Here is a 26,480-nt window from a genome sequence, read left to right on the forward strand (position 1 = left end):
TATGTAGTTTACAATTATATAAATTTCATTTCAAAAAAATTGAAGATTCTACGCGTAAATTTTCGATTAAACTTAAACTGTTTGACTCTCAAAATATGAAAAATATCATATAAATCGAGACAGAGGAAGTAATAAAAGAGTGAAGTGATCACTTGAAAAAACAAATTATCCATTCTTTTGTGAGAAAATAGTCAAAAGCCCCCTCAATCTATTAGTCAATTTTCAACTACACATTTATTCTATACGGGAGTCTATTACCCCCCTAAACTATTTAAATATGGAATAATCACCTCCCTAAAACGTCATAACTAGTTTTATGTCAAAGTTGTGCAACACACGCGATGAATCACTGTACATTCATTTTTTTTTCTTACTTTTTTTCCTGTAAATTATAAACCTAATCAAAATAATAATTTAATAATCCCCTGTAAAATTATGTAAAGTTTCCATTTTTATCAAACCTGAAAATTAAAATTTATAAAAAATTCTTTAAAATAGAGATTGTTTTTCCAAAATACTAATGATTTCTTTAGAGAATAATAAGAGAAAATGAGGAAAAAATCTCTACACCAAATTAAAGAAGAAGAACAACTCAATAGCTAGTCTACATAAAGTTTCAATTTGAAATCGAAGCCAAAAGCAAAAATCTGCAATAAGTATTCATAAATGTGGGAGTGAAAAACAAATTTGGTAAGAATGAAATTAGAAAGTTAAATTTCAAATTCACCATTGTTGGTTCAATGTGGTTTGACTTCATTTTTTTTTTGCGGAAATTTTAAGGGGTTAAAGAAAAAACTTGAACTCCATTTTTGAGCTTCATATATAAGAGTTTCTTATGAGTTAGGTGATTGTTGTTGCGAAAAACGGTTGATGTTTGATTAACTAAGCATAAATCAATAGCTACAAATTGATTTGGAGCTCCTAGAGACGAAATTTAGAAGACCACCATGAAGGACTTTGAGAAAAACTTGAAGAAATTATGAAATAGGTACAACAATTTTGTGATATAAGAAAAGGGAAAGAATTAAAAAAAATGAATTAATTATATAATCTCCAATGAGAGACTGCCACATGGACTATTTTATTCATATTTAGTCATTTTATGTCTTTTTTTAAACTCTTACGCGCCTACAAGAGGTGTATTCACCTTCTAGGTCAGTGTTTAAGAGTCACAAAATATCAAAAATAAAAAAATTACGAAGATAATAAAACCCATAAAATATAAATATGTAGTTGAGAATTGACTAACTATTTTCTCTTCTGTCAACATAAAACAAATTATAGATAGGGAAACTAACATGTTTAGTCCCTCAAATATCAATGGATCTTTATTTTGATTATAAGTAATCCAATTTTGACGCGAATATAAAATACTGTTCCCGCTACAATTTCGCTCAGTCTCTGTTTTTGGCGGCAAAAAAATCCCTTCGTTTTCGCGTCTACTGTAAGATTCCGATCAAAAGCCATGAATTCCAGAGAGCTAACGCTGTTCTCAGCTGCCGCAGTGTTTGGTGCTTTTGCCTCTGCTATGACCATTCGCTTATTTTTCAACCCGAAAAGCCGTTCTGTTACTGACCCAGATTCGGGAGTTAACGGTTTTCATCAAAGGAAGTCATCGTCTTCTCGGAACCCATTTGATCCTTCAAAGCGAGAAGGGTTTGTGGTTTTTGAACTTTTATCGATTATTTTAGATCCTTAGTTATGTATTTTACTATGGTTCTGTAATTGTAGGTATTTGACGTGGGATGATTACTTTATGGCGATTGCATTTCTATCTGCTGAACGATCCAAGGATCCAAACAGGCAGGTACTACTCTAATTTGTGAACCGAACCGATTTTAAGCATTTTCATGAATTTGAAGTCATTTGGAACGAGTGGATGATTGGAATTACACGCCAACTGTTTGTTAAATTGTTGTATATTTCATGCTTAATTGTCGTAAGTGTCGTATTGCCAAAAGCTAATGTATACTTCACTGAGTTCACTTTGTCAATTGACAGATCTATATTATTAAAAGGATTCCTTCCTAAACAGAATAAGAAGGAATGGACTGTTTTGTAACACACAATAGAAACTACCAAGTAGTCTTGAGATGATACACAAACTAAAGACTCCGATTTTCGAAGAAAAGCTACTGATTGGTTTGTCTTATTTATTCTGCTGTTTAGGTGAAACCAAAGTAGTTATCAGTGGTTGTTACCCCTTTTAACCTCATGATAAAAGGAGTTATCTAATAATTTGTGATGATCGGATTTCTTCCAACTGAATGAATGAAGCTGTTTATAGACGGTCACACTTGTTCATGGTGCTCTCGTTAAATGCTCTGAACTCTTTTGTATGATATTTCCACTTTTTACTGCTCTAATGCTACTTTGAGGTTGACTTTCTTGAGTCAGGTTTCACAAGGTCCCTTGGGACTAACCATTTTCTGGCTGTTTGGCAGGTTGGAGCATGTTTGGTGAGTCAAAATTATGTAATATTAGGTAAGATGTATTTAAAGGAATCAAATATATGTCTATTGAAAGCTGAAAAATGTTTCATATCTTTAAGTTATTGTTCAAATCACATTTGATTAGGAAGAACCACATCAATTCATCTAATTGTCTGTCGGAGCAGCTCAGAGATAGATAAACTAGTTTCACATTCACTTAGGACCTCAATATTTGGTTAAATTTCACTTATGATACTATAATTAATCATTTCTTGATTTGAGAACTCCGATGGTCCTATCACTTTACCATTATATTGGTTGAGTCATGATTTCATATTGGTTCCAGAAAAGATGAAATAGAGATGGTTGCTTCTGAAATAGTAGGGAGATTAAAAAAGCTTCATTCACTTCTTAATACTTGTGCAATGCTTTCGTAGGAACTGCAAACATTTGCAAGACGCCAGTCTTCAGTTGCCCCTCTTAAGTTGCTTTAGTCTTTGCACATTAGTTAGTATTATTTAACATATGCTCTATCTCGTTTTTATCACTTGACGTAGAATAGATGTAGCGGCATTGCCACACTTGGGAGTATATTGGTTAATTTCACACTTGAGATTCATACAGGATTTTTGATGTTGGAAGTCCATCTTTGACTCTCCGATTTGTTATCTTTTTTCATATGGGTATTTATTATTTGATTTTTTCCCCGTACTACATGAATGTTTGATTAGGCTAATCACATAACTTCTAGAATATGAACATTGGGCAACATATTTACTGCCAATTGGTTATTAGATTCCATCTGATTGATGCTCTACTTTTAGCCAGGCATTGGATACAATGGGTTCCCACGTGGCTGTTCAGATGACAAGCTTCCCTGGGCAAAGGTTGTTTCTGTTCAAAGAGCATATATCTTTATTACTGTCACTGTTATTCTAATTAATTCCTAACATTTCAGAAATCTAAAAATGGGAATCCACTGGAGACAAAGTATCCGTAAGTAATAAGCTTCTCTGAGACATTTTATGTGTAATTTATGTCAGTAGACTACACAATGTTGTTTTGTAGGTTTGTAATTACCTTACCAGTCATACTATCTTAATTCAAGAAACAAGTTTCGCTCAGTCTACATTTGATGACTCTACCTAATTTCAAGCTCACCAATTTTCTTGCAGTTATGTTTGTCATGCTGAAGTTAATGCCATCCTGAATACAAATCATGCATCTGCTGCAGGACAGGTTAGCTTGGGTCTTGACCTGTGCAATATCGATCTGATGTCCTGTCACTCCTACTGCCAATCCTTTTTTCTCTCTCTCTGAACAGCCTCTTTTCTTATTAAGTCTATTGGAAATTATTTTATCTGGCCTGTGTTTTGCCCAGTATTATCTCACAGAATACGCCTTACCCTATTATGCAGAGGCTTTACGTGACAATGTTTCCTTGCAATGAATGCGCAAAGATTATCATTCAAGTAAGTCTGATCCTATTTGACCTCAAAATATCTATAGCACAGCAACATTTTCTACTATGGAAGAATGATAATATGGAGGATTGCTTCTGTTTGGGAGCTTAAGCTTTTTTGGATGTTCATTTTATAAATTTTCAGTGAGACATGCACTAGCAGAAATTATGTGAAGACAACAAAACGAATTTGCACCTCACTTTTGAATTGAAAATACTTGCATCAGGATTTCGTGCTCAGATTCCCTTAAATCAAGATAAATACAGATATAAGTAGGCACGTTTGCAACTTATCGAGATATAACATTCAACCATAAAGAGATTAATGAGGATTCTGGAATAAAAATAGCTATGAAAAGAATCTGTGGGTGTTCTCCAGTATTTTTTTGACTTCTATGCAGTATGCACAGGGAACTAGATTTGTGATTAATTTTGCGTCTCTGCATCATGCATCTTCCCTGTTTGGTTTTCCATTAATTTATACTTCTCAAATTTCTGTATTTTGCAGTCTGGTGTTTCAGAAGTTATTTATTTTGTGGAGAAGAGATTAGATGGGTCTGACACGGCTTATGTTGCTTCCCACAAACTTCTGTCATTGGCTGGCATTAAGGTAAGTCATTTTAGTGTCAACTCCTCTCCAAGAAATGTTACCTCGAGGAGATACAACATCTTACCAATGAAAAAAAGAGAGAGAAGATTTTCTCAGTACTTATAATCCTTGGAGCAAATGTGAGTAACAGATATCAGTTATTTTGATCTGTGAACTTATTTAAATACTGATTGTAGGTAAGGAGGCATCAGCCACAGATGAAAGAGATCTCAATCAAGTTTGAAGAACTATAGACATCAGACACTCCTCGATGATGTGCTCTTCTCTAGACCTTAATGTATCTTATGGATCTCTCTTGGGTTAAAGATCAAAGATTGATGCATCTTAGTACTGCTGCTAAGAGGGTTGAGGACTCTCAACTCTTACTATGTAAGGTATTCAACTCTTGAGATGTGTACCAATGTTTGTAACTGCTCACTTTAAGATGAAAAGCTGCAACTTCTCGTTATTACCGAAAACACTTTCACTGGTTAATGTAAAGATGATGAGTTAACTTCTTTAACAGATGTTTTAGTACCAAAGTAAATTGGTTTTATGTTGATAAAAGTGTGGTAATTACATTGATGTATCCATTTCATTAGAAGTTTAAAAAAGAAAAAAAACATGTTTATATGTGATCCACTTGTAATCAGATTCTCTGATGGCTATGGTTTGAGACAATTCATTCCTTAAGTCTGCCTCTAGCAATAGAGAATTTGCCTGCATTTTGCAAAACTTGGAATCCATAGGGACAGTTTTCAGGTATTCCAATTAACAAAAGATGGAAAAAGAAAGAATACTGAAACATTGTATAGGATGTATTCATTAATTTAGCACCTTCAGGGATCCAAAATTGCTAGAAAGGAGATGGTGACAATATTTGATTAACCTTTTAGTAATACAACATTAGCTCTAATCTCTGTCAGTAAGCCGCTGCAATATAGACTAGTTCATCGCTTCAATCCCACATGCTGGGAATAGGAACATCTCACTGTCTATTCATTCAGACAAAAAACTAGCATTAAAAATGCCTCCAAAATCCCAAATGTATCAAGCTCACTCCAGCAAGCCTAATTTTTCTCCAAAGCAAGGAAATTTTACACAAACATCATGCAACCAAGTTCTCCTTTTCTCTACAACAAGAGATTCTCTTTTTGTATTTCAGTAATCTAATCAGCGTTAAGAGCCTCAAGTTGCCTTCTGAGCTCTTCAAGGTCATCCGCAGGACCAACTGTTTCTGTGACAGGTGGTTTTGGGTATTCATCAGCTACTGGCAGCTCATGAACAATACCTTCAGGAAGGACACCTGCAATTAAAATAAACAATACATTCAGGTTAAAGTTAACATATTATAAGTATAATATTTTCAGATGATTTCAACCATTAGTTCTATCTCCTTCTTCTTTAAATTGTAACCTAACATACGATCCATCACATAAACTATAGTTGTAGGAAGTAACTCTCACAATGATATATGGAATATTTCCTTTTTCTAGCCGTCTTAACACAGTTTAATGCAACTAGTGATCTATTGTCTAATTATGTGTTACAATGCCGCAAGTGACCACCTAGAAGTCATTTTATATTGTGTTAAGAATTGCTCCAAGTTTTAATTGCTCAGAATACAGACATACAAACAGTGTGTTTGACTTCCACCTGAATAAACTAGAAATCCATCCAAAACACAAGAAAGAGAAATTCTCCTAGTATGATCTGGCATCATTGCAGAACAAGGAATTATATGCAATTTTTGGAATGTCTAATACACAAAGATGGGTACTCGAATTTCAGTAGATGATGCAGAATTTGGGGGCACACATTATGAAATAGTGAACTCACATAAAAAGTTTGTACGACAATCTTTTCAGCAAGCTTTATTAATTGACAAGTATACTCTAAAGCTACACATGGCCTAGAGGGGTATGTGTTGTGCTTTCTATGCATCTTATTATACTAGCGCATGACACATGCAATTTCAGGCAGTTGGCATGCCTGTCCTAATCAATAGCAGAACAAACTGTATTTTCCTTCCAACTTCCATTCTCATGACTAGTTCTTTTACCTTTTAACTCTCCAAACTTCGTGTAAATTCATTCTTTAGCCCCTGTTTCTCAGTTTTAGCATTTCAGATGTTTAGATGGAAAACTATGGATATCACAAAGTAAAGGTTATTCACAACATCTTGGACAAAAGAAACTTTTGTATTGAGCAATATGGGCTTCATTTTTGAGTTATGAACTATGATCCATCCAAGAATTCTAAGTTAGCAGATTACTGTTTTTTTTTGGAGAAATAGCTAGGGGATAACTTAAGCTACAAAAGCAAAATATGTCTATCTGAGTTGACAAATACCTGAAATTTTCACGTCAGAACCATCCACCTCTTCGTCATCTACAACGCTGAAAGATCACAAGGCAACAACAAAATCAATTAGTTGAACAACAACAAAATGAATAACAGTTATACGACACCATACTTAAACTAGAAACTCAAGAAAGTTGTTAAAGTGCTTTCTACCAAGATGAGGCATGCAAGAAAGTAGTTGTCTCTAAGCTTACCTCGTGATTTTTATTTTTATTTGGATAAATTATGAAGCTTACCTTATGTTCCATTCATTATCTGCATGAACAGGGTTTTCTGCAGGTGATAATGCTTCTATGTCCGCCTTTGCTTTAGCAGCAGCATCCCTAGTAGGCTTTGCAAGAATGTATTCCTTCTGCAAATTAGAGGTCACCATAAAATGTCAGAACTTCAATTGAATATCAAATAAGATGACATCTCTTGTAGGACCATGACCACTATACCTGTCGTTCCAAACAAGCAGCGTTTGAACATTGTGAGTTTGGCTTCATCTCCATTGTTGGAAAATAATCTTTGAGGGCATTGTACCCCTAGAACAAGCAACAAGAAAGAAACTATAAACATCAAAACTGTTGAGCTACACTTAATTTCTGTCTTCACCTTGCCCTCCTTTTATAAGAGGCAAGTACCCCTAGAACAAGCAACAAGAAAGAAACTATAAACATCAAAACTGTTGAGCTACACTTAATTTCTGTCTTCACCTTGTCCTCCTTTTATAGGAGGCAAGTTCACTTCTCTACTTGATCAGTTATTTGTGATGAATAGACAATAAGAGGGAGTGATTAAGAAAGTCCTCCGTACTTCAGAGGCTTGAAGGAACTCAAGTCTTTGACTAAAAAAGAAGTTTAAGAAAGAACTCAAGTGTGATAAACATTCTCCCACATCTATCCTACAGCCTTAGTGGGGGAGAAGGGGGGAGAGAGAGAGGGAGAGAGAAAGAAAAAGAGATGGCAAGCTTTACCAGATAGCGTGACACCTGTCCAAACTTCAACAAGTATTTCAATGTGTTTTGAACTAAAAGTCCAGCTACAACTCCCTGTCAAAGACAGTTCAAATACTAATTTACCAAATGAAATAATGAATTTGTAATACAGCTTCAATCAAATCATAAACAAGATTCTAGTAGTTTTGCAGAAAGAAAAGTTCATATTATTCTTCAAAAGAAAGTGGGAGCATAAACATGAGAAAAGCAATCAAATTAATAGCAAATGCGGCTATAAAGAGAGAGAATAATTTTAAAAATGAGAAGAACCAAACTTCAACCACAATTTCCAATGTTTCTTTTTACAATTACAATTGCTTATCATTTAAAAGTCATTCACATGGTGATCTTCAGGCAGAGAACTTAGAATATGTCATGCATAAAATTAATAAAGAGAAACGGAACATACAAATAATTGAGGACTTAAGGTTTTTCATACCATTGTAGTAGGTAGAGATGCAGCACAAACCCCTTCACGCTTTAGGGTCCGTTCATCAATTCCAGATGCTACAACCTAAAAGCACAAGTATTCATTACAGTGAATTATTTAGTTTACTTGAAAGCAATCTTAGTTGGAGTTTATACAGAAAACTGAAATTTGGCAGAACAAAGTAGCTTCACATCATTTTTTAGTTATAAGATAGCCTTTAACTTTTCTTGAACTTAAGCTTATGATTATTATAGAGGACCGTTACAGAAATCAAAAATCTCCCTTCAAGTAAAGATTGGTGATCATTGATTGAAGCCATTAGGGAAAATTTCAATAACTAAACATACCAGAGGAGGCACACATGCAAAGCAGGCAGTTTCACCAGGAATCAGTAATTGTATGTGACCCGACACAGCATCTTCAGATACACCTACCAAATTCCATCAATGTCTAGTTTAATTCAGAGGTTCATGACGCACATGAAAGACAAAAAAAGAACATGAAATTCAGTCACTTACCAGATTCCATCCATGTTTGGTTTAATTCATTGCAGGCCTGCATTGCAATGAATTACTTAGTGGGTTAATTAACCAAACAAACGAATAACCTAAAACCTAATATCAAGTAAACTTATTTTTATACAGATTAAAGAAATACTAGCAAAAAGAACAAGTTTGGAGATACTTTTCAACAGAGGAAATAGGGGTCACAAAAACACACTGGCCATTAATTAAAATTTTAGGTAGCAGATATTTGCTCACCTGATTTACCACCATCCTTGCTTCATAATTATCTACACTACTCAAGACGAGGTCAACCCCACTACCACTCTTAGTTGGCTGGAATGATTTATTTGTAAGACTTGACATAAATGTGTCAAAACCTTCCACAGTTGTTATATTCAACGTGTAGCTCTACAAAGAGAACCCAGTTAAATGAGAATAAGAGGAAGATGGAGAAACCCTAAGAAATTAAAGGATGCAGGAAAACAAACATATTATTGAGAAAAAGTGTAAAACATTAGCAAAGAAATGTCACAAGTAACCTACACTACCATAATAATTTAAGTTCAAGTCGGAAAAGACTTTCAACGAACCTTTTGGGATGGGCATACACATTCATACAGTATGTAAAGGCAGAAAATATGCCTGCATAACAGCCCTATTGTTCCGATGGAGAGAAGAACCTATGATTAGATTTTCGGGAAATTTCCAAACGAACAATTTCAACGAAATCTTTCAATTTCTTATTTTACTATGTTCAACTCTATGTATTCCTCTATCCGTAGAGTACATTGAATGTACAGAAATGGCTATAACAGAGTTTCTCTTATTCGTATTAAGAGCTACTCTAGGGGGGATTTTTATGCGATGCTAACACTTTAATAACTATCTTTGTAGCCCCAGAATGTTTCAGTTTATGCTCCTACCTATTATCTGGATATACCAAGAAAGATGTACGGTCTAATGAGGCTACTATGAAATATTTACTCATGGGTGGGGTAAGCTCTTCTATTCTGGTTCATGGTTTAAGTCTTCAATTGCAACACAAGCCGGTAACACATGCACTGAACATGGTCCAGAGAGGGAGAGAGACAGATGGCACTTTAAAGAATGAATTATTTGCTTCTTTCATGCTTCAAGTTCTAGTTGCAGGAAAAGGTTCTATTTTAATCCATAAATGGTCTGAATCAGCTTTTCTAGCATAGTCCATTGAAGAAAAGACTATATACATCCAGATTCCAGGGACCAGTTAAGAAACTAGAAGAAAATACCACGCTCACGACCTAAACACTGTGAAGTCATCATACTCGCAACCTATCTATACAGTGAGGGGACAAACAAGAGGCATTATTGTCAACTGACATAAACCAAATTCATGCTTAAGCTAATCGATAAATAGGAAGGAGCACACTGAAAGAGAAAAGTTTCTTTGTTGAATACCATAACAAATTTCTGAGTGTCATAGTCTGTTAGGACCTCACCTCCCATTAAAGAAAAGCTAGTTCAAAATAACGCAAAGCATTTAAGAGTAATTAACAGTTGATTTTACAAAGACATGGCATTTTTGTCATTCAATAGTATCTTCAGGAATGGAATGAAAAGAAGAAACAATTACTATAATTTTGTTTATATCCTGAACTTGGTGAAGAAGGACCCCAAACAAACTTTCCTTTAAAACAAAGCCCTAAGTGGCAAACTGCAAACAATCCTACCTCAAGCACAACATCAGGATTTATCTCTGAAAGAGTTTGTACAGCAGCATCTGTCTTTGTCATACCAACCTGGAAGCGACATTAGAATTGTATGGTAAAATGCCAAAGTGATAGTTCTTTATAGCTGAACAAAGGATACAATTTCTCATATTAAGAAAATATAAAAAATCTTTGGCTCAACAAAACAAACTATCAATATAGAAATGTAATCACTTACTAACTACGAAACATATGCACAGGGAGATATGGAAATAAGAATATTTTCTAGAAACACCTGCTCTGGGCGAAAAAATAGCCTATTCATATTAGCTAACTCCACTTTGTCATAATCATACAACAAAAGACGACCAATGCCACACCTTGTCAGCATCTCAGCAGCAACACTGCCAACACCACCTATGCCCTGTCATGAAGAAATTGCAAAATTATGAGCATTTAAATATCAAGGACTAGCAGAAGCATTCTACGCGAGTCTAAAGTAATATATAGAGGACTCAAATACATGTTTAAAAGAGTGTGAAGTCTAAATAGTTATTCTGACAGCTTGATGGACATACTAAAGATTTTGCAGTTTCTGGGCCTTAACCAGGGCTCTAAGCCCTTTTAGGCACCAATATACGGCCAGGTAAAATAAATCTTACAGATAACTTTAGAAAGTCCAGGAGCTTAACACCCAGATTGGCAGTCAGTATAGCAGATGTATGATGGAAATAAAGGACAGTTTCCTTTTTGTTGACAAGTTAAAATTAAAAGACTATCTCAAGTGTAAAGCAAAAAAATCAAGGCATTATTTTGCATACATCTAAGACCTTGACAGGAAATATTACATTATATGAATCCCAAGTTCATAGCATTATTGGAAGTCATGACGCATGTAAAACAATATTGGAGAGAAAATGTTGTTCTATAACATTACAAATACAGAATTTGACACAAGGAGGGAGATAAAATACATACAACAATGGCAACTGAGAACTCTCTTATTCTTTCATAATTATTCACAATACCCATCCTTTGGAGTGCCATAAGCCTGCTATAGGGATTGCTATCAACAACTTCAGCACTCATGTCCTGCCACCATCACAATCAAGTAATTATTTGGCTAAAGTTAGTAGTTAATTCCAATGAAAATATGGCATGACGGACTATAAACACTAACCTTGACTTTTGAACGGCGAGTAGTTCCTGACTTCTCAAGAGTAGCGATGTTTTCAGCATGCAAATGCATCTAGAAATACGACCAAAGAGAAGAATATATCAAAATATCATGACCAGACATGCAATAAAATGATGAAGGTTAATGGCATTTGAAAGATATGGTGGTATTTTTGACGAACACTGTAGTATATTTTTTTAAAAAAATCATTGACGGTGTTTCTCAGGTTACATGTAGGTTTAGACGTAAAGATAAAGTGGATGAGAAAGACCGAAATCCCGCCCAATTATGTTCTACTATAAAGTAAGCATATTAAATTTTAAGGGCTATCAAAAGGCAAATATATCCATTTCACATTAAACAAACGAAGTAAACCTGAAGAACTTCTATATAGTCAAAGACATAAACCAAAGCCTACTTAGCATAAGACATTATGAAGGATATGAATTTGAATACATTTAATAAATATCGGGAGGATGAAACTGCAATGTTTACAAACAACAACAAGCATGCCTCAATTCCGAACAAACTTGATCATCTAGATGAATCCTCACCAACCATAATTCTCCATTTAAATTCATCTAAGGCCAAACAAAAAAGTACTCTATTAGAAATCCTATTTTTTTACTATGAGACTGCAATGCTTAATGCAGGTTTTTTATGACAAATCTAAAACACTCCCAGGTAAGTCCGATAAACTGCACAGTCAATGCATAAAAAAAACGATAATTGAGTCGTTGTTGACCTTGGCAGATATGGTACCTAAATTCTGAACATAATCAGCATTCAATCAATTGACCCCATAATGAATTCTTCTACTTTACTATAACAGATCCAGTTGAATTAGACCTAACATATTAGGAGATTGAAGAATTCGCAACACCATTGAACTTACCTTTTCGATTAGAGCAAGATGGGAAGGATCTGAGATTGATTTCTTGAGAGAATGGAGAACACTCAGCAATTCTTTGAGCTCCACCTCCATGATTTTTACCGATTTGACGACTTCTCCCGTATGAATTTTGCTTTTGTTTGCTGGGTTTAAACGCCAATTTGGGTAATCTTTGTGCTAATTGTAATAGCTTTTGTCAGTCCATTAAGGTTTTGGAACCATAACTCATAAATCCCAATTAGAAATGTGGAATTACTTACTTCTCTTTTCTTTTTATTATTTCCTCTTCTTTGACTTGAAACTACACATTCCTCCCTATATGTTTTGTTTTGACTTGTTAGACATATATACTTTAATATTACACAATGCTCTTCGCTTATTATTATGAAAATACAAAATATTGAAAAAAAAACAATATATTGTAAGTCAAAAATCCTCTTATGTTTTTATTTAATTATTTTGTGTAACATTACTTTATAATGTGCAGCTAAATATTGGGTCATCTAGATTATAAATTTAATAGATATGGTAGATATCTGAGAATATAATGAAAATCAGGAGAGAATGATGTAATAAATTATATACTTGCGAAAGAAATATAAGATATTAAACTTCTTATTCTCAAATATAATGTAATATAATTGAAGTAAGAAAACCTTCTGTGAAAAAAAAAATTCTCCCAGAAGAGGGGTTACGTTTTTGGAAATCAAATAATGTAATAAAAAATTTCCTTCTTTTATTGTGCGAAATGAGAACATAATGTCACCCTCTTGCCTTTCCAAACTACACTGACTGATTCTTTCATGATCAAGTCAATTCTGGGTTTTGCAGTTAAAGACACAACTCGCATGACGCCGAAAAATGGAGAATCCACACTGAGATGGATGATGTGCTGAAGCCCCGGTAATAAAAAGGGCAATGCAAAGTTCAGAATATAGTTTTCTTTGCTTCCCCTGATGCTGAGTAGTTAAAAGTTAAATCAGCAAGAGCTAAACATTTGCAAAGAACACATTTGTAGATGAATACAAGCATTCCCCTGAAAATTAGTAGGGGAAAGAAGAACCCTTGCAGGCAAGTAATGCTAACTAGGAACCAAGAATTTCCAATAAGATCAGAACAGCAGATGCATAGACAACTGAATTCAATTTTGGGAAACTGAAAATTCAATGTTACAAACATGGAGAAAATGACTACGAAAAACTACTAGGATCCAGGAGCCATCTCAAGGTTGGGCAGCCTCCAAGAGTTTTTCGTATACTTGTCTAGCTGTCAAATCCTCCACCTGATGCAGCGGAAAAAAAAATCAGTGAGAAGTTGACTTAGAAATAACTATTAGTAATATGCAGTTTTTAACAAGGATACTTCTCTAGCCAAAATGTATCTTGTGTCATAATGGAAGGAACTATTACTTATTTTATGTGTTATCAAAGTGCAAAAATTGTGAATGAAGAGTTTTTCACTGATGAAATTGGTACAAGTCCTTGCCAGGAAAGAACAAACCACCCAAGCAATTTCCCTTTGATTTATTTTACTAATGTCTATGGGCTTTGATGTTTCAATTTGTCCCTTCAAAATTGAAAAGTTGGTCCGTGTAAGGCCAAGTTGATACAATTGGTACCTGCAGGTATATACTCCTCTGCATGTGCCTACAGCTTCTTGTCAGGCAGCATTATTCAAAGACAACATAATCTGACAAAGTGGTTCTTGGCAAAGTTTAGAATAGATAGCACTTCCTCAGATTTGGAAACAGGTAATGCACCGCATGCGTTGATACATAATCACTAGAGTTTATTTATGACTACTAGCCAAGGGCGTACTTCCAACTGTGGAGTGTCCACTTCCTCTTTTAGACCAAAATGTAGATGAATACTATCTCGGGTATCTAGCATCACTAGATTTTGATCCTACAAGTATTCTTCTGTGAAGCTTCTATTGAATTTGATATTCAGGTTACTATTACACCAAGCCTCAGAACTTGAACTCTAGAGCCATAATATGCATGCAAAAGATAGCACGGAAGACGTATGCTCAGTGTCTCACAAGGAACTAGAAAACATAGAGTTCTTTTTTTTAAATGGTAGGAATTGTTGATGTCGAAATTAGCACCAGAGAATATCTACAGGTTATCCAGCCAAAGAGGAAATTGACCAAAAAATTTAACAGAGAAAACAGTAGAATTGCGTACGGGGAAAACACACAGCTAAAGTTAGAAGTGTCAATTTGGACTTACTACAAGAAGCTTTGATTTGCTATTCCATCCTCTTTGGAGAGTCATCTGAGATAATTTCAGACCCAGTACCTGCGTAAACAGAAAATCTTAGTGGTTCAGCAAATCAACCAGCGAAGTATCTAAATTATGTGCTCAAATATGAATTTTTTTTTTTTTTTTGATGACAAGGGAAACCCGCGGCCGCTACCCTTTGGGTGCGCACAAGGTAAAACCCCCGCTCCTATGCAATAGCTCGCAAACCACATAGGAGAGGTAACTCGCACTGGGCAAGCCCGGTGCGACGAGCTCAACCCAGAAGGCAAACCCCTTGCTTTCGCTAGCAAGGGGTTTCGAACTTGAGACCTCCAACATGGAAGTCCCAAGCCCAAACCACTGGGCCACCCCAAACTCAAATATGAAAGTTTTTCCTAGAGGCAAAGGCAAAAGTGTTCAGCATACTCGGCCCATGAATTCCAGAAGTTCATTATTAGCTTCCCCACGAGCTGCAGGTGCGGTTACAGTGACCCGAACATCATCTGCATTCACTCCTACAACAACATAAATGTCAAATAAGCTTCTCCTGAAGATATTAGAAGTGCCATTTCTTCTAAATAAATAAGTTGATCAACGTGCATTTTTAAGACGAAAAGAGAAAATCTCCAAGTCACATATAAAGAGAGTTTTCCCTCCGAGTCAGAGAGCATATCATTGTAACAGAAAGCTAGGTATGTTAATATTATATAATTATTTTTCGTTTTCATCAAATTACTGTTTTACAATTAAGTTGACCTCCAACAAAACCGTTCTAGCCTCCCACCACTGAGGCAGGTCCATATGAAAGTTTTGAGTTTGGACACCCAAGACATCAACATCAAGGCCAAAAAAGATAATTTAACAGTACAACCGCTAAATTTTCAGCTTTTACAATTAGCAGAAGAGTAGGAATTGTTATTAAATGTACTTAATCATCTGCAGAATTGTTCAGTGGACAAATTATTTCCCAACACTGAAGCAGAGGCGTATCTAAGGGGGGGTCACTGGGTTCACGTGAACCCATGCTCCCCTCCCGAGATCATATATAGTAGTGTTATTTTTAAATTTTTTTTATTGAAATGTAGATGTGTGAACCCACACTCGAAGTATCATATAATGCGATGATGACTGGTTGCACCTCTCTACGTGAGGTTAGAAATTTAAATTTATATTTATCTTGTTTTATTTTTCTTTCTAAAATTAGATAACACATCTCTAAGTGGTTATTGGTTGCACTTTTGGCATTTTCATTAATTCATATATATATATATATATATATATATATTTTGGACCTATAATATTAAAATTTTAACGTTTTTTAGTAATAAGAACCTAAATGTCGAACCGGTCAAATTTATATCTTAGATCAACTTTTTTGTAATAGTGCAGCCATCATCTAGAAATCTTGGATACGTCCCTGCACCGAAGGAATTGAAGCAAATGAGAGTGTCTAACTTCCAAAAATCATTGAAGGATTATTTACTTGTAATTGCTGACCGCTGGGCACGGTCCTCGACTTCTATCGCCACTTGCACAAGGCCACCTTCTAACTGTGATATGCATGGTGGTACAGGAGCATCCTTCATAAAACAAGAAAATATTAATTCCTGAAGATATATATGTATCTGGAAGAACATGTATATAAGTTGACAAGTAAGAAATATAACGAGCGTTCTGTGTTCGAATAAAGCATAAGATTTTACATGATCTTACAAACAAGTAAGGGACAGAGAATACAGAAAGATTACACAAGCTAATGCAGAAAAGAAGTTTAAGAAAGCAGACAACAATCAATTTTATGGCATGCTGCAAATACAGAAAATATGTAGGCATAACTATATAATGCAGCCAGGAAGTGAATAACAGCAAAAACCATTAAGATATAATACCTGTGGATTTGTCTCAGCCGCAATAGTACTAAGTGCCCCATCAACTACATATATGAAAGAGGCAGTCTCCAGATCTTCTTCTGCCCGATAGCAGACAAACAGGCCACATCCCTTACAGGACATCCGAAACTGTTTCTCCATTTTCCCTTCACCACTTTAAAGCAAAAGCAGAAGGTTTCAAAAGAATGTTCCGTATTAAATTGTTACTCATATCAGTCATCAATAATAAAGTTCTTTTCCAGTGAAGCAAGAGACATAAACTAAAGATCTCTACGTTAACGAGCAGCTGCAAAAGGCCAACCGACAAAGTACATCAGAAAGACAGAAAGTAATTATGTCCAGGTTAAGTTCAGTTTTTCCTACTGACATTTGACTGTATTTTACTCACCATCTTTGTGGTTCCCCAAAGGTAATTATATTTTGGTCTGCATGTTCTCCATGTTCATTCTATATATGTATTCCAGTAATAACTTAGATATACCTATTTAAAACACTTTTGATGATGTCATTCCACTATAGGCCAAGTTCATTACTGCAAGGATTATATCAGCTTCATTTTAACTCTTAGCATCTAGCAGCGCTTCCCTTACAAACAGAGCAGGGTATTCCATTTTAAACTGAAAACACCTTGTAATCTTGACATGTAATTTCCTACATTCCTCTACAGATGATTGCATATACTTGTAATGGAAGCAACATCAATAAACTAAAGTTTACAGGAGCAGAAAGATTACCGCTTTAGAAGAACTTTCCCCGCATCATCTACACTCAGTCTTGCGAGATACTTTTTTTTATCCAATACATATGCTTTGTCGGTTTTCCTTTTTGGCATTTTCTGCAATTGATTATCTACAACCATACTTTAGCAAGGAGAATGCCCTGTAATTGGCACTAACGCCATAATATAGTAACAACAACAACATACCCAGTGTAACCCCACAAGTGAGGTTTGAGCAAGGTAGGACGTATGCAAACCTCACCCTTGCATTTGTGGGGCAGAGAGGCTGTTTCCGAAAGGAGAAAAGGAAGGGAGAGAGAAAACGCCATAGTATAGTAAAATAACAATAACTCCTCTCTCATTCTACGGATAATCATATGGAAATCTTCCTCCATTATGCTAATAACAATAAAGGTTTATGCAGCACCTAATCACATCTAATCCGCGCAGAAGAAGCAAAAGACTACAAACCATTAGACGTCCAAATTTGAAGAAACGAATAATACTGGAAACTAGAAATTTTCAACGTTCAATGTAGCATGTATCATATTCCATCATATAACCAAAAAGGGAACCAAATACTAATTACTAGTACTATAAACATTATGACTCAATAGTTCAGAAGAACTTCTCCTTAGGAGATCACTTCCAGACCATAGTTGACTCTACAACTTTTCAGCCTTAAGCATAATTCAACTAGTTGCTTCACTCCAATTATCCTAAACCACAACATCTCACCTCAACTGTAGAAGTAAAACTTTCAACAATAAAAAATTGTGATTTACATAGTACTGTAAACTGAAAATTCAACAAATATAACGAATAACTATCCGAATTAACGCTCATTCGTTTAAGTACAGTGCGAGTAAATTTGTTTATAGAATAGAGAGAAAAAGGTGAGAGTACGAACCGGAGATGAGGACATGAGAACTGCAGTGCTTGCAGTAATAGACGAAGAGATCGGAGTTGGGACCGTCGGGAACTGCGTCCTCGCTAGAGTATGTGTGCGTTGTCCTCTTCGGCATCTTTCCTCTAAGCCTCTCGCAAGTACACCGCCGGAGAAGATGAAGATTTTATTCTTTTTTTTCTCTTTTTCGTTTTCTTTCAGCTCCTTGGGTATTCCAAATAAATTCTACTTTTGCCCTTGTCTTTTTCCTATTTGGACAGTTTGCCTCCTAATTCACGGTAAAAACTCAAATGGTACACCATTATTTTTCGAAATAAGGATGTTCTCCGATTTTTTATTTTATTTGTCTATTTTAATAAATTAAGGGAGTTTTATTATTTTTCTTCTATGCTACGTAAAACTTAATTAGTCAAATTAAATTTTTTACATATAAATTAACAAAGTTTTTTTAATAAGAAAATTTAAAGATTGTGTCAAGTTAATATGAATCAAATAATATAAAACAAAGAAAGTGATAGATTATTTGATTGGCATTTAGTTTCATGTCATATACAATAATATGAACAAATATCTTACGCATTTGCGTCTCTTTATAAGAAAGTAATATAGGCGTGAAATTCTAAATTATTAACGCAATGTTTCGGTTCCTAAAAAAATAATGGATTACTAGTATAACTTTTCATTGTCATTTCCTTCTCATACTTTATGCGGGACATAATGTGAGAAAAAAATATGATGTTACGAAAATTTGAACGCCTAATACTATATTATGAACAGTGAAATCTAAAATTAAGGAGAGAGAAGGAAAAATTTGAATGCTTAATAGTTAATATTGTATATTATTACCTTTCACACCTTTATATATATATTTTTTTTGATAACCTAAAAATATGTCTGTGACCTGCCCTTTGAATCACTTATAGCCTTCTAAACTCGATGGATAATGAGCCCGTCCCACTTAAATATCAGGCTTCGCTTTGTATGGTGTAGGGCTTGAACCTGCAACCTAAGCCACAAATCCTCCACCTTTAGATATTAATTCCTTGTATGAACTACCGTTCAATTATCTAGTAGTTTCTAAAATTAGATTCAAATATTTTGCTATTGTTTTCCCTTTGTTTTCATGCTTTTAGTCCTAGATACATTAATTTCACAATACATTTTCATTTGATTTTGAGTATTGAAATTCTGCAATTTGATGTAAATGTGAGAACATTATTTACAATATGCATAGTAACATCAAATGATTTTGAGATGTTTTAAAATGACTGACACTACTCAATTAGTAACATCATTAGATTCCTTTTATAACTTTCAAATTTTAAAAATGATATTTCCTATCAGAACTGTTGATTTAATGTGTATTCATTTACTACCACTTCAAGTAAGGCTAGTGCCTTGTTTGGATGGTTGTTAACTGTAAGTTTAAATATAATATTGTATGATATTCGCATAAATTCATCGTTAAGTAACAATAAAGAGTCTTATTTTGTGTAACAGCCGATTTGGTGTGGTCACATTGTTACCTTAATCCAACAACATACCCTACCGTACAAGAGGTAGGTCCTAGGATCAAAAAAGAAAGTATCCGATGTAGTAATACAAATTGAATGAAGAAATGACAAATATGACTTAAAAAAAAACAATTATCCTAAAGAAAGCTAGTGTCTTTGAAGAGAACTGTTATCTCCGCTTTGAACCAAGACAACTTTTACGTTCAAATAACAATTAAGATGAAACAGGGTCATGTAAGGAACGGAACGAGGAACAACTCCCTAATATAGAGCTTTAGACATCAAGTAATCACAAATGAAAAAAAGCAAAAGATGCACTTAACCTTTTTTAAAAGCAGCAAAGATACACTAGAGCTTTCCCAAGATACTTTCTTCCCTACAAGTGATTATTGACAACTCAATCAAAAAGGTAGCTAGAATCCGCACATCAATATTACTAGAAGATTATTGCATTTGGAACCAAGTTATTTCAATGGCCCCCCACCTACCTCGTCTCCTTCCTCAATAATCAGAAATGAAGCACAAAAATTAACTGCCATTACCAATCATGAACCTGCAATTGTGCCTCTTGTGATGAACCTCATTTCTAGTCGAGTAACAAAGGGCAAAAATCGACTCAAAAGAAATCCAGTAGACACCGTGCCTAATGCAGAAGATCTATACATTCCTATTTGCTTCAGAATAAAGACCTACCCTGGAACTGGAACAAGAAAATAACTCCATCAAAGATACATGACACCCTCCCTTAATCTCTTCAGAATTATTTCCACGCAGATACTAACCATGAATAAAAAATGGAAGGCATGAAAAGATTACCCCTCATAACAAGCACATAATTGCATCACATAACAATATTTTTTATAACTTCGAATATTATTTACTTGCAGCATGAAATACATCTACAACAGTTGAAACTTTCAAAGAATGTGGTTGCACTAATGTCTATGGTTCTATGCAAAGCTCAGGTTGGAAAAAAAAGAGAAGTGGATGCAAGATATATAATTCTTCTACTATAGATTGGTGAATGGTCTATCATGTAAGTTATTAGATCATCGGTGCAATTTGATTCTGATAGCAGTTTCAGGAGAAAAAAAAAGAAAAATGGTAATTGCAGTGGAAGCTAAGAAATGCTTACAGCTAGCCCACTCTACCAGCATTACCATAAAAGCGAAGATCAAATACAAACTAGAACTGAGAATTCGAAGTTGACCAAGTCCCAACAGTAGTCACACTAAAGCAAAATCCTAGCTGTTACTCATCAAAGGAAAGGAAAAGATATTATTATATGTCAAACTGTAGGAAGTGTCAAAGATCACTTAATCTTTCTTTCGTAACTTCTGCATCTTTTTTATGCCATCAAAGAAATCTACTGCTTCATCAAAACCCTCCCTTTGGAGGTAGATTGACATTACAAACACGGTCATGGATGGCAATCCACACTATCTAATGTCATTATTTTCCATTTCATCAGAAGTGGAGGATCAATAAACTCCAGAATGATTTCTTTCCGGGAAGGAAGCAACAAAAAGGTAAGATGGACTACAGTGATAAACAGTAAAAAGAGATGACAGCATGGTGAAGAAAACAATGAAAAAGAAAGAAAAAATCATTTGATGCCTCAGTGATTGATTACAAAATGGCTTGGTGTATTATCCTTCAGAAGGAATTGAAATCATTTGATGCCTCAGTGATTGATTACAAAGTGGCTGGGTGTATTATCCTTCAGAAGGAATTGTGAAAATTGGGAAATTAACAATATGACTGAACTTCAAAAAAAGATCAAATTCGGTTAAGATTATGCTGAGGGGCCAGATTCAATGAAATGGAGCCATGGAGGTATCAGAAAGATGGAGAGCACTCTGTAAAATCTGGCTATAACTTTATTGGCCACTAGGGTGTAGAACATGCAGCTTCACAATAAATGTGGAACTTAAAGGGAACACCAAGGATATAATTATGATAAAGATGACCTGTAGAACAGAGACATAAACAGTGATTACTCTAGCTGGGCGGCATGAAAACAAACTATAAACCTCTAGGAAGAGTTTCAGGATGAAATTAGGAATGAAGGGTGGCACAGGAAGAAGATTAGAATGTGGGCAGATTGAAGGTCGGAATTCAGATTAGAATGTACGCAGATTAAAGATCAGCAATGGGAAGAAGATTATTATGTGGGATCTACATATTGTTAGAGAATGTTGCATTGGAAAGCTCTTTGCATGTCTAGACAGTCTGGTTGATGATAAAGTACATACTATCGCAGCATTTCTGAAATAATTAGAAATATATGGAATCTACGGTTTCAAAGTAACTCCGATGACAAGAAAATAGAAGTGCGAATCTTTTGGTTTAGAAACTGTAGAAACTGGAGAAAGTAGTACCAGAGGAAAAATTGAATGAATCCATACAATAGATTGGCAGAAAAGATGGGAAAATTCTCAATCGAAACATGCTATCAGGTAACACTTATGAAAGAGGACATATGAAGTGGAAAATTGGCCATGAAAAAATCATTTGGAAGACGGGCACCGGGCACCACCAAAAAGGCTTCTTTTGAACAAACTGCAGTACTTGGAGCTTGTTTAACACACAATAATTCACTGATAAGAGGTTTTAATCGTCTAATAGAATCAGTCAATCATCTCCTTTTTCATTGCCGACAAGCAAAACAAGTATGGACTATGTTACTGAATTTCAGTGGATGATGCCAGGAGATATGAAACAAGAGATTCCTTCATTGGCAAGAAAGAAGCTAGGAAAGAGTCATAAAAAAACTGGGAAGTCCTTACTGCGAGATCTCTCGCTCTCTCTCTTAGTTGGATGTGAAATCAGAAGATTTTGAAATTTCAAATTACGATTCATATTTAGTGCTTAACATGGTGAAGTCAGCGTGCACTTGGAGATTCAGTTAATATGAGAAGTTCCCCGCAACAAGAGAAAACAAATAATCTGGCAAGTTAAAGAGCAATCACTTAGGCAAACAAGATTTGAATGTTCAAGGAATGGAGACAAGGGATAAAAAATATTAAGTGATTTATTCTCATTTGGGCTTTGGTGGGCAGAGTTTCAAGTAATTGTGCTGGAAGGAGATACCAGGTATGCAGTGAAAGGACACCATTGTTGTCATTAAAAAAGTACATAGCTGTTTAACAAACATTTGTGTACTGTAAAATATTTTAGTCACTACTAGAAATTCCTGATTTGCTATCTGTCGAAGCCTACTTTGGCGGGCTTGCAATTACGAATTACCATTGCCTTGTGTTACTTATCCTAATATAAACCAAACGGAAAGAATAACTCCTAGCAGGGATGATCAAAGATTCTGAAATTTGTAACCTCCTAGGGAATCAGCTCAGTTGGCATTCAGAGGATTCATTTGGTAAGAGAAAGGAGAGAAATATAAGAAAAAGATAACTACGCAGCAAATTCAAGAACAAGTGAAGTATTGTCTTATCAAGTGCCAAACTGAGTTACCGCGAAAAGCCTTTTGATATCCCCATGACCCAGTCACAAACTAATACTGGATAATATAGGGACTATCCACAAGTAACAACTTCAAACAGGATTATACATCGAAACACCACTAATAATTGATAAGAAAGTGTGTAAAGATAAGAAAGTATGTGTATAGTACACACACCACACATCAAAAGGTACAGATAAACACACATACCCAAACACTGAATTTGTTTCATTTGGGATAAAAGGGAAGCAGCACGGGATGAGTATTGTTTTCTGTATTTTCCTTCAAAACAAGAACACAAAAAACATCTCCTGAGACACAGAGATTTTGCATCGTCAGCAGTAAATTGCAAACCATAAGCAGGACAGGGAAACTATAGTGATTAGCTTACCAAGTATCCTACCCAAATGATGAAATTATGGTCTGAAGAGCACAAAGGACAGACCATTGTATCAGCAGATCTCACATATAATACATATACATCTCACAGAGTTATTACAGTAGTGAATAAGAGTGTAGCTAGTCTCATCGAATTTGCTTTTTAACACATTGAGATCAACAAAGAAACAGAATATCCCCAACCTATACTCTAGACACGCTAGTCCTTAGAAAGGAGGCATACCTGTCCCCAAAGACCTGCACCTTACGTGCCTTTTCTTCTCATATGGTGCAAAACAAGAGGTGTTCCTTCAAATAGATCCAACAAATAACCTTCTAAGTCCTCTAGATTATACTTTATGTACTTCCCAGCATTTCTTCCACTCTCTAAATGACCCCCAAATCTTCCTAGAAATGAGCGATATGCAGGAAGCACCTTTTCAGAAATAGAAATCCTGAGTTCTTCGCGCAGTTGAGGATCTGGGACCTTCCAACCAGTCTGGATTCTGTAAATTTCTTCAAAACACGCGTTGAAGTTCTTAAACCTCTCCTTGAGGGCTACCTTTGAAGCATTGCTTGAGCTTCCGCTAAGTCCTTCGTCCTTCAAACAAGATAAAACCTTGCTCCATGAAGCTCTAAGATAGCTTGTAGCATGTTGTCGAATCTGACCCCTCCGCTTTCTGACCCACTGATCACCTAAAAGTTTTTGAAGCTCCGAATCTTTCACTTTCTGAACGATGTAATGTACATTATTCATCAAAAATATATACGGCATTCCACAATCTTCATACATTCTCGACTTCCCCTCCAGATTACCTTCCAAAGACTTGATCAGTAACATCAACCGCCTCGCCAGTGGTGCAACATTCTCCAACTCCAAGTTATCACCATTATCAGCTGCGGAAGGGTCATGTTCCATGCAACTCTCTAACTTCTCTAAAAGTCCATTCAATGTATCACTATAATCAACCAGCAATTTAACATAATTCATAACATAACGAGTCAATGGATGGATTTCACCGCCTTGTGTTGGTTTCTTTGAAATCTCCCGCTCAACAGCATTTTCAAACTCCACAAATGTCCCAATAGCTGCTTCTCCTAGACCATCTAGCACCCCCTTTGACTCACCACACACCAATTCACCATCTTCATCACAAAAAAGCAGCTCTATGTCAGACAAAACATCTGCCAGGGCATCATACATATCCAGAATCCTAAATAACTTCTCTGACGACCTTCGCCCTATTGCCACAGCTTCTCCAAAATTCAAGAGCTGCATTACACAGCCCTTTGCAGTTTCCATAAAGCACACTTCTTTAATCAACTCCGAGTCTCCAAAAACCTGGTCACATAAGCTCTTTTCAGCAGATAGAAGAATTCTCACCAGAACTTTTACAGCATAAATCCATTTTTTCATTTTCTCATCCAGCGACTGCCAATCAATCCTATGGACCTCCTCAATGCTCAGTTTCTCAATGCCAAGAATTGCTAAACACTCGTCAAGCACCTCTCTGCGAACACTAGAGTACACCTGGCAACATTCCTTTTCATATCCAGATTTAATCATACGGTTAGCAATCTCTCTCAGATCAATTATAGCATCATTATATACCAAATCAAGGGAGAAATCATCTGCTCCAAGGCTCTTCCCTTTGACGTGATTGTACCTTGCACTGCTAACATCCTCCTGATCCTCGGACAAAGTACCTGTTTCAAAATCAGGAATTGCAACAGCAGATGAAGAGATAGAACAACGGCGAATGAAAGAGGACTCATGGAGACGGCCAGCATCGAAAGGAACAGTATTTCCAATGAGAACATGACGAAACTCCTCCTCCAAATGAGCCATAGCATGCTGAAGAGCAGCCTCAGCTCGGTCCATGTCGGACGACAGAACATTCAGATCCTCGGTCTTCTTAATAATCTCGTCAACAGCGTTGAGATATTCAGAGGTGGAATCAGGATCGGCGTTAGGAGGAGAGTCCCATTCAAGCACAAGCTTCGCAGCCTCTTCAAACACAATATCAGTAGAGGAATGATCGGTTTCGGCAACGGCAGCAGCAGCAGCAGCTGATCTGGCGGATGTAGGAGTTGATGAAGCTGAAGTGGTGGTCATCATATTAGAGAGCTTAGATAAACGATTATCAAAATTAGATAAAATCATAAGCATATCTTCAGTATCAACATTTGTAGAGGTATTGAGACTCTTGACGATCTGTTGAGCTGCTGCAAGAACCCTATCTTGTCCTTCAATAGTCGCCGCCATGAACCCTTCTCTCTCTATATCTATATGTATGTATAGGATTGAATTGAGAAGATATATATAAGTATTTGTATAGAGAGATTTGGGGAGAGGGGTTTTGAGAATTAGGGTTTGGGGGAGAAGGGAAGGAAAGAAGGAAGAAATGGGGATTTTGGGGAAAATCAATTCAAACGTTGATTGTTGCGTTCCATTTCTGCTGCGTGCGTGCGTGCGGGGCGGGGCGGGTATTTCGTTAGACGCATTGGGCTATTGCCTTCGTCCTTCCAAATTCCATGATGATAAGAAGAAAAAAAGAAAATACCAGAATACGGTATACGTTACGTCAACAATGGAGGGATGGGTTGTACATTATGAGTCATGTTATGTAAATGCCCGTTCCTTCGTTTATTTTTACTTGTCAAATATTTCTTAATTTAATTTTTTGTTTTTACTTGTCATTTTTTGACAAATCAAGAAAGTACAATTTTTTTCTTTCTATTACAACCTTGAGTTAATGTCTATAAAAAATATAGCGAATAAATATGTTTGGAATCCTATCAATTAATATGGGTAAAATGATAAACTCACTATACTAATTATTTTTTTCT

The 26,480-nt window shown here is 35.6% G+C and overlaps 4 protein-coding genes across 5 annotated transcripts; 1 reads left to right on the forward strand and 3 right to left on the reverse strand.

Moving 5' to 3' along the window:
* The first annotated feature begins 1,331 nt into the window (after positions 1 to 1,331).
* LOC125859351 (uncharacterized) lies at positions 1,332 to 5,006 on the forward strand. Its single transcript, XM_049539081.1, has 9 exons — positions 1,332 to 1,656; positions 1,732 to 1,807; positions 2,445 to 2,484; positions 3,261 to 3,319; positions 3,391 to 3,428; positions 3,608 to 3,671; positions 3,851 to 3,904; positions 4,403 to 4,504; positions 4,681 to 5,006. Exons 1-9 carry the CDS (start codon positions 1,466 to 1,468, stop codon positions 4,735 to 4,737), a joined length of 681 nt encoding a protein of 226 aa, XP_049395038.1. The 5' UTR covers positions 1,332 to 1,465; the 3' UTR covers positions 4,738 to 5,006.
* A 223-nt stretch (positions 5,007 to 5,229) lies between these two features.
* Positions 5,230 to 12,816, reverse strand: LOC125860200 (ubiquitin-like modifier-activating enzyme 5). Its single transcript, XM_049540111.1, has 14 exons — positions 12,523 to 12,816; positions 11,631 to 11,699; positions 11,429 to 11,542; positions 10,746 to 10,874; positions 10,472 to 10,540; positions 9,018 to 9,170; positions 8,775 to 8,811; positions 8,604 to 8,686; positions 8,266 to 8,340; positions 7,806 to 7,880; positions 7,288 to 7,374; positions 7,084 to 7,199; positions 6,836 to 6,882; positions 5,230 to 5,789 (listed from the first exon to the last, which is right to left on the reverse strand). The coding sequence occupies exons 1-14, from the start codon at positions 12,610 to 12,612 to the stop codon at positions 5,653 to 5,655; spliced, it is 1,281 nt and encodes a 426-aa protein (XP_049396068.1). The 5' UTR covers positions 12,613 to 12,816; the 3' UTR covers positions 5,230 to 5,652.
* Positions 12,817 to 13,584: 768 nt separating this feature from the next.
* On the reverse strand, positions 13,585 to 18,479 carry LOC125860475 (UPF0235 protein At5g63440). Of its 2 annotated transcripts, none has more exons than XM_049540439.1 (7): positions 18,279 to 18,479; positions 17,385 to 17,499; positions 16,651 to 16,804; positions 16,245 to 16,341; positions 15,188 to 15,276; positions 14,750 to 14,818; positions 13,585 to 13,801 (listed from the first exon to the last, which is right to left on the reverse strand). In XM_049540439.1, the coding sequence occupies exons 1-7, from the start codon at positions 18,391 to 18,393 to the stop codon at positions 13,742 to 13,744; spliced, it is 699 nt and encodes a 232-aa protein (XP_049396396.1). In that variant the 5' UTR covers positions 18,394 to 18,479; the 3' UTR covers positions 13,585 to 13,741. The 2 variants fall into 2 exon arrangements, with proteins under 2 accessions (XP_049396396.1, XP_049396397.1); XM_049540440.1 differs by having other exon boundaries at positions 17,385 to 17,529; positions 18,279 to 18,417.
* Positions 18,480 to 23,647: 5,168 nt separating this feature from the next.
* Positions 23,648 to 26,139, reverse strand: LOC125857856 (exocyst complex component EXO70B1). Its single transcript, XM_049537507.1, has one exon. The coding sequence runs from the start codon at positions 25,894 to 25,896 to the stop codon at positions 23,896 to 23,898; it is 2,001 nt and encodes a 666-aa protein (XP_049393464.1). The 5' UTR covers positions 25,897 to 26,139; the 3' UTR covers positions 23,648 to 23,895.
* Between the last annotated feature and the right edge of the window lie 341 nt (positions 26,140 to 26,480).

This window comes from Solanum stenotomum, chromosome 3 (genome assembly GCF_019186545.1).
Source record: "Solanum stenotomum isolate F172 chromosome 3, ASM1918654v1, whole genome shotgun sequence".
Classification (NCBI taxonomy): domain Eukaryota; kingdom Viridiplantae; phylum Streptophyta; class Magnoliopsida; order Solanales; family Solanaceae; genus Solanum; species Solanum stenotomum.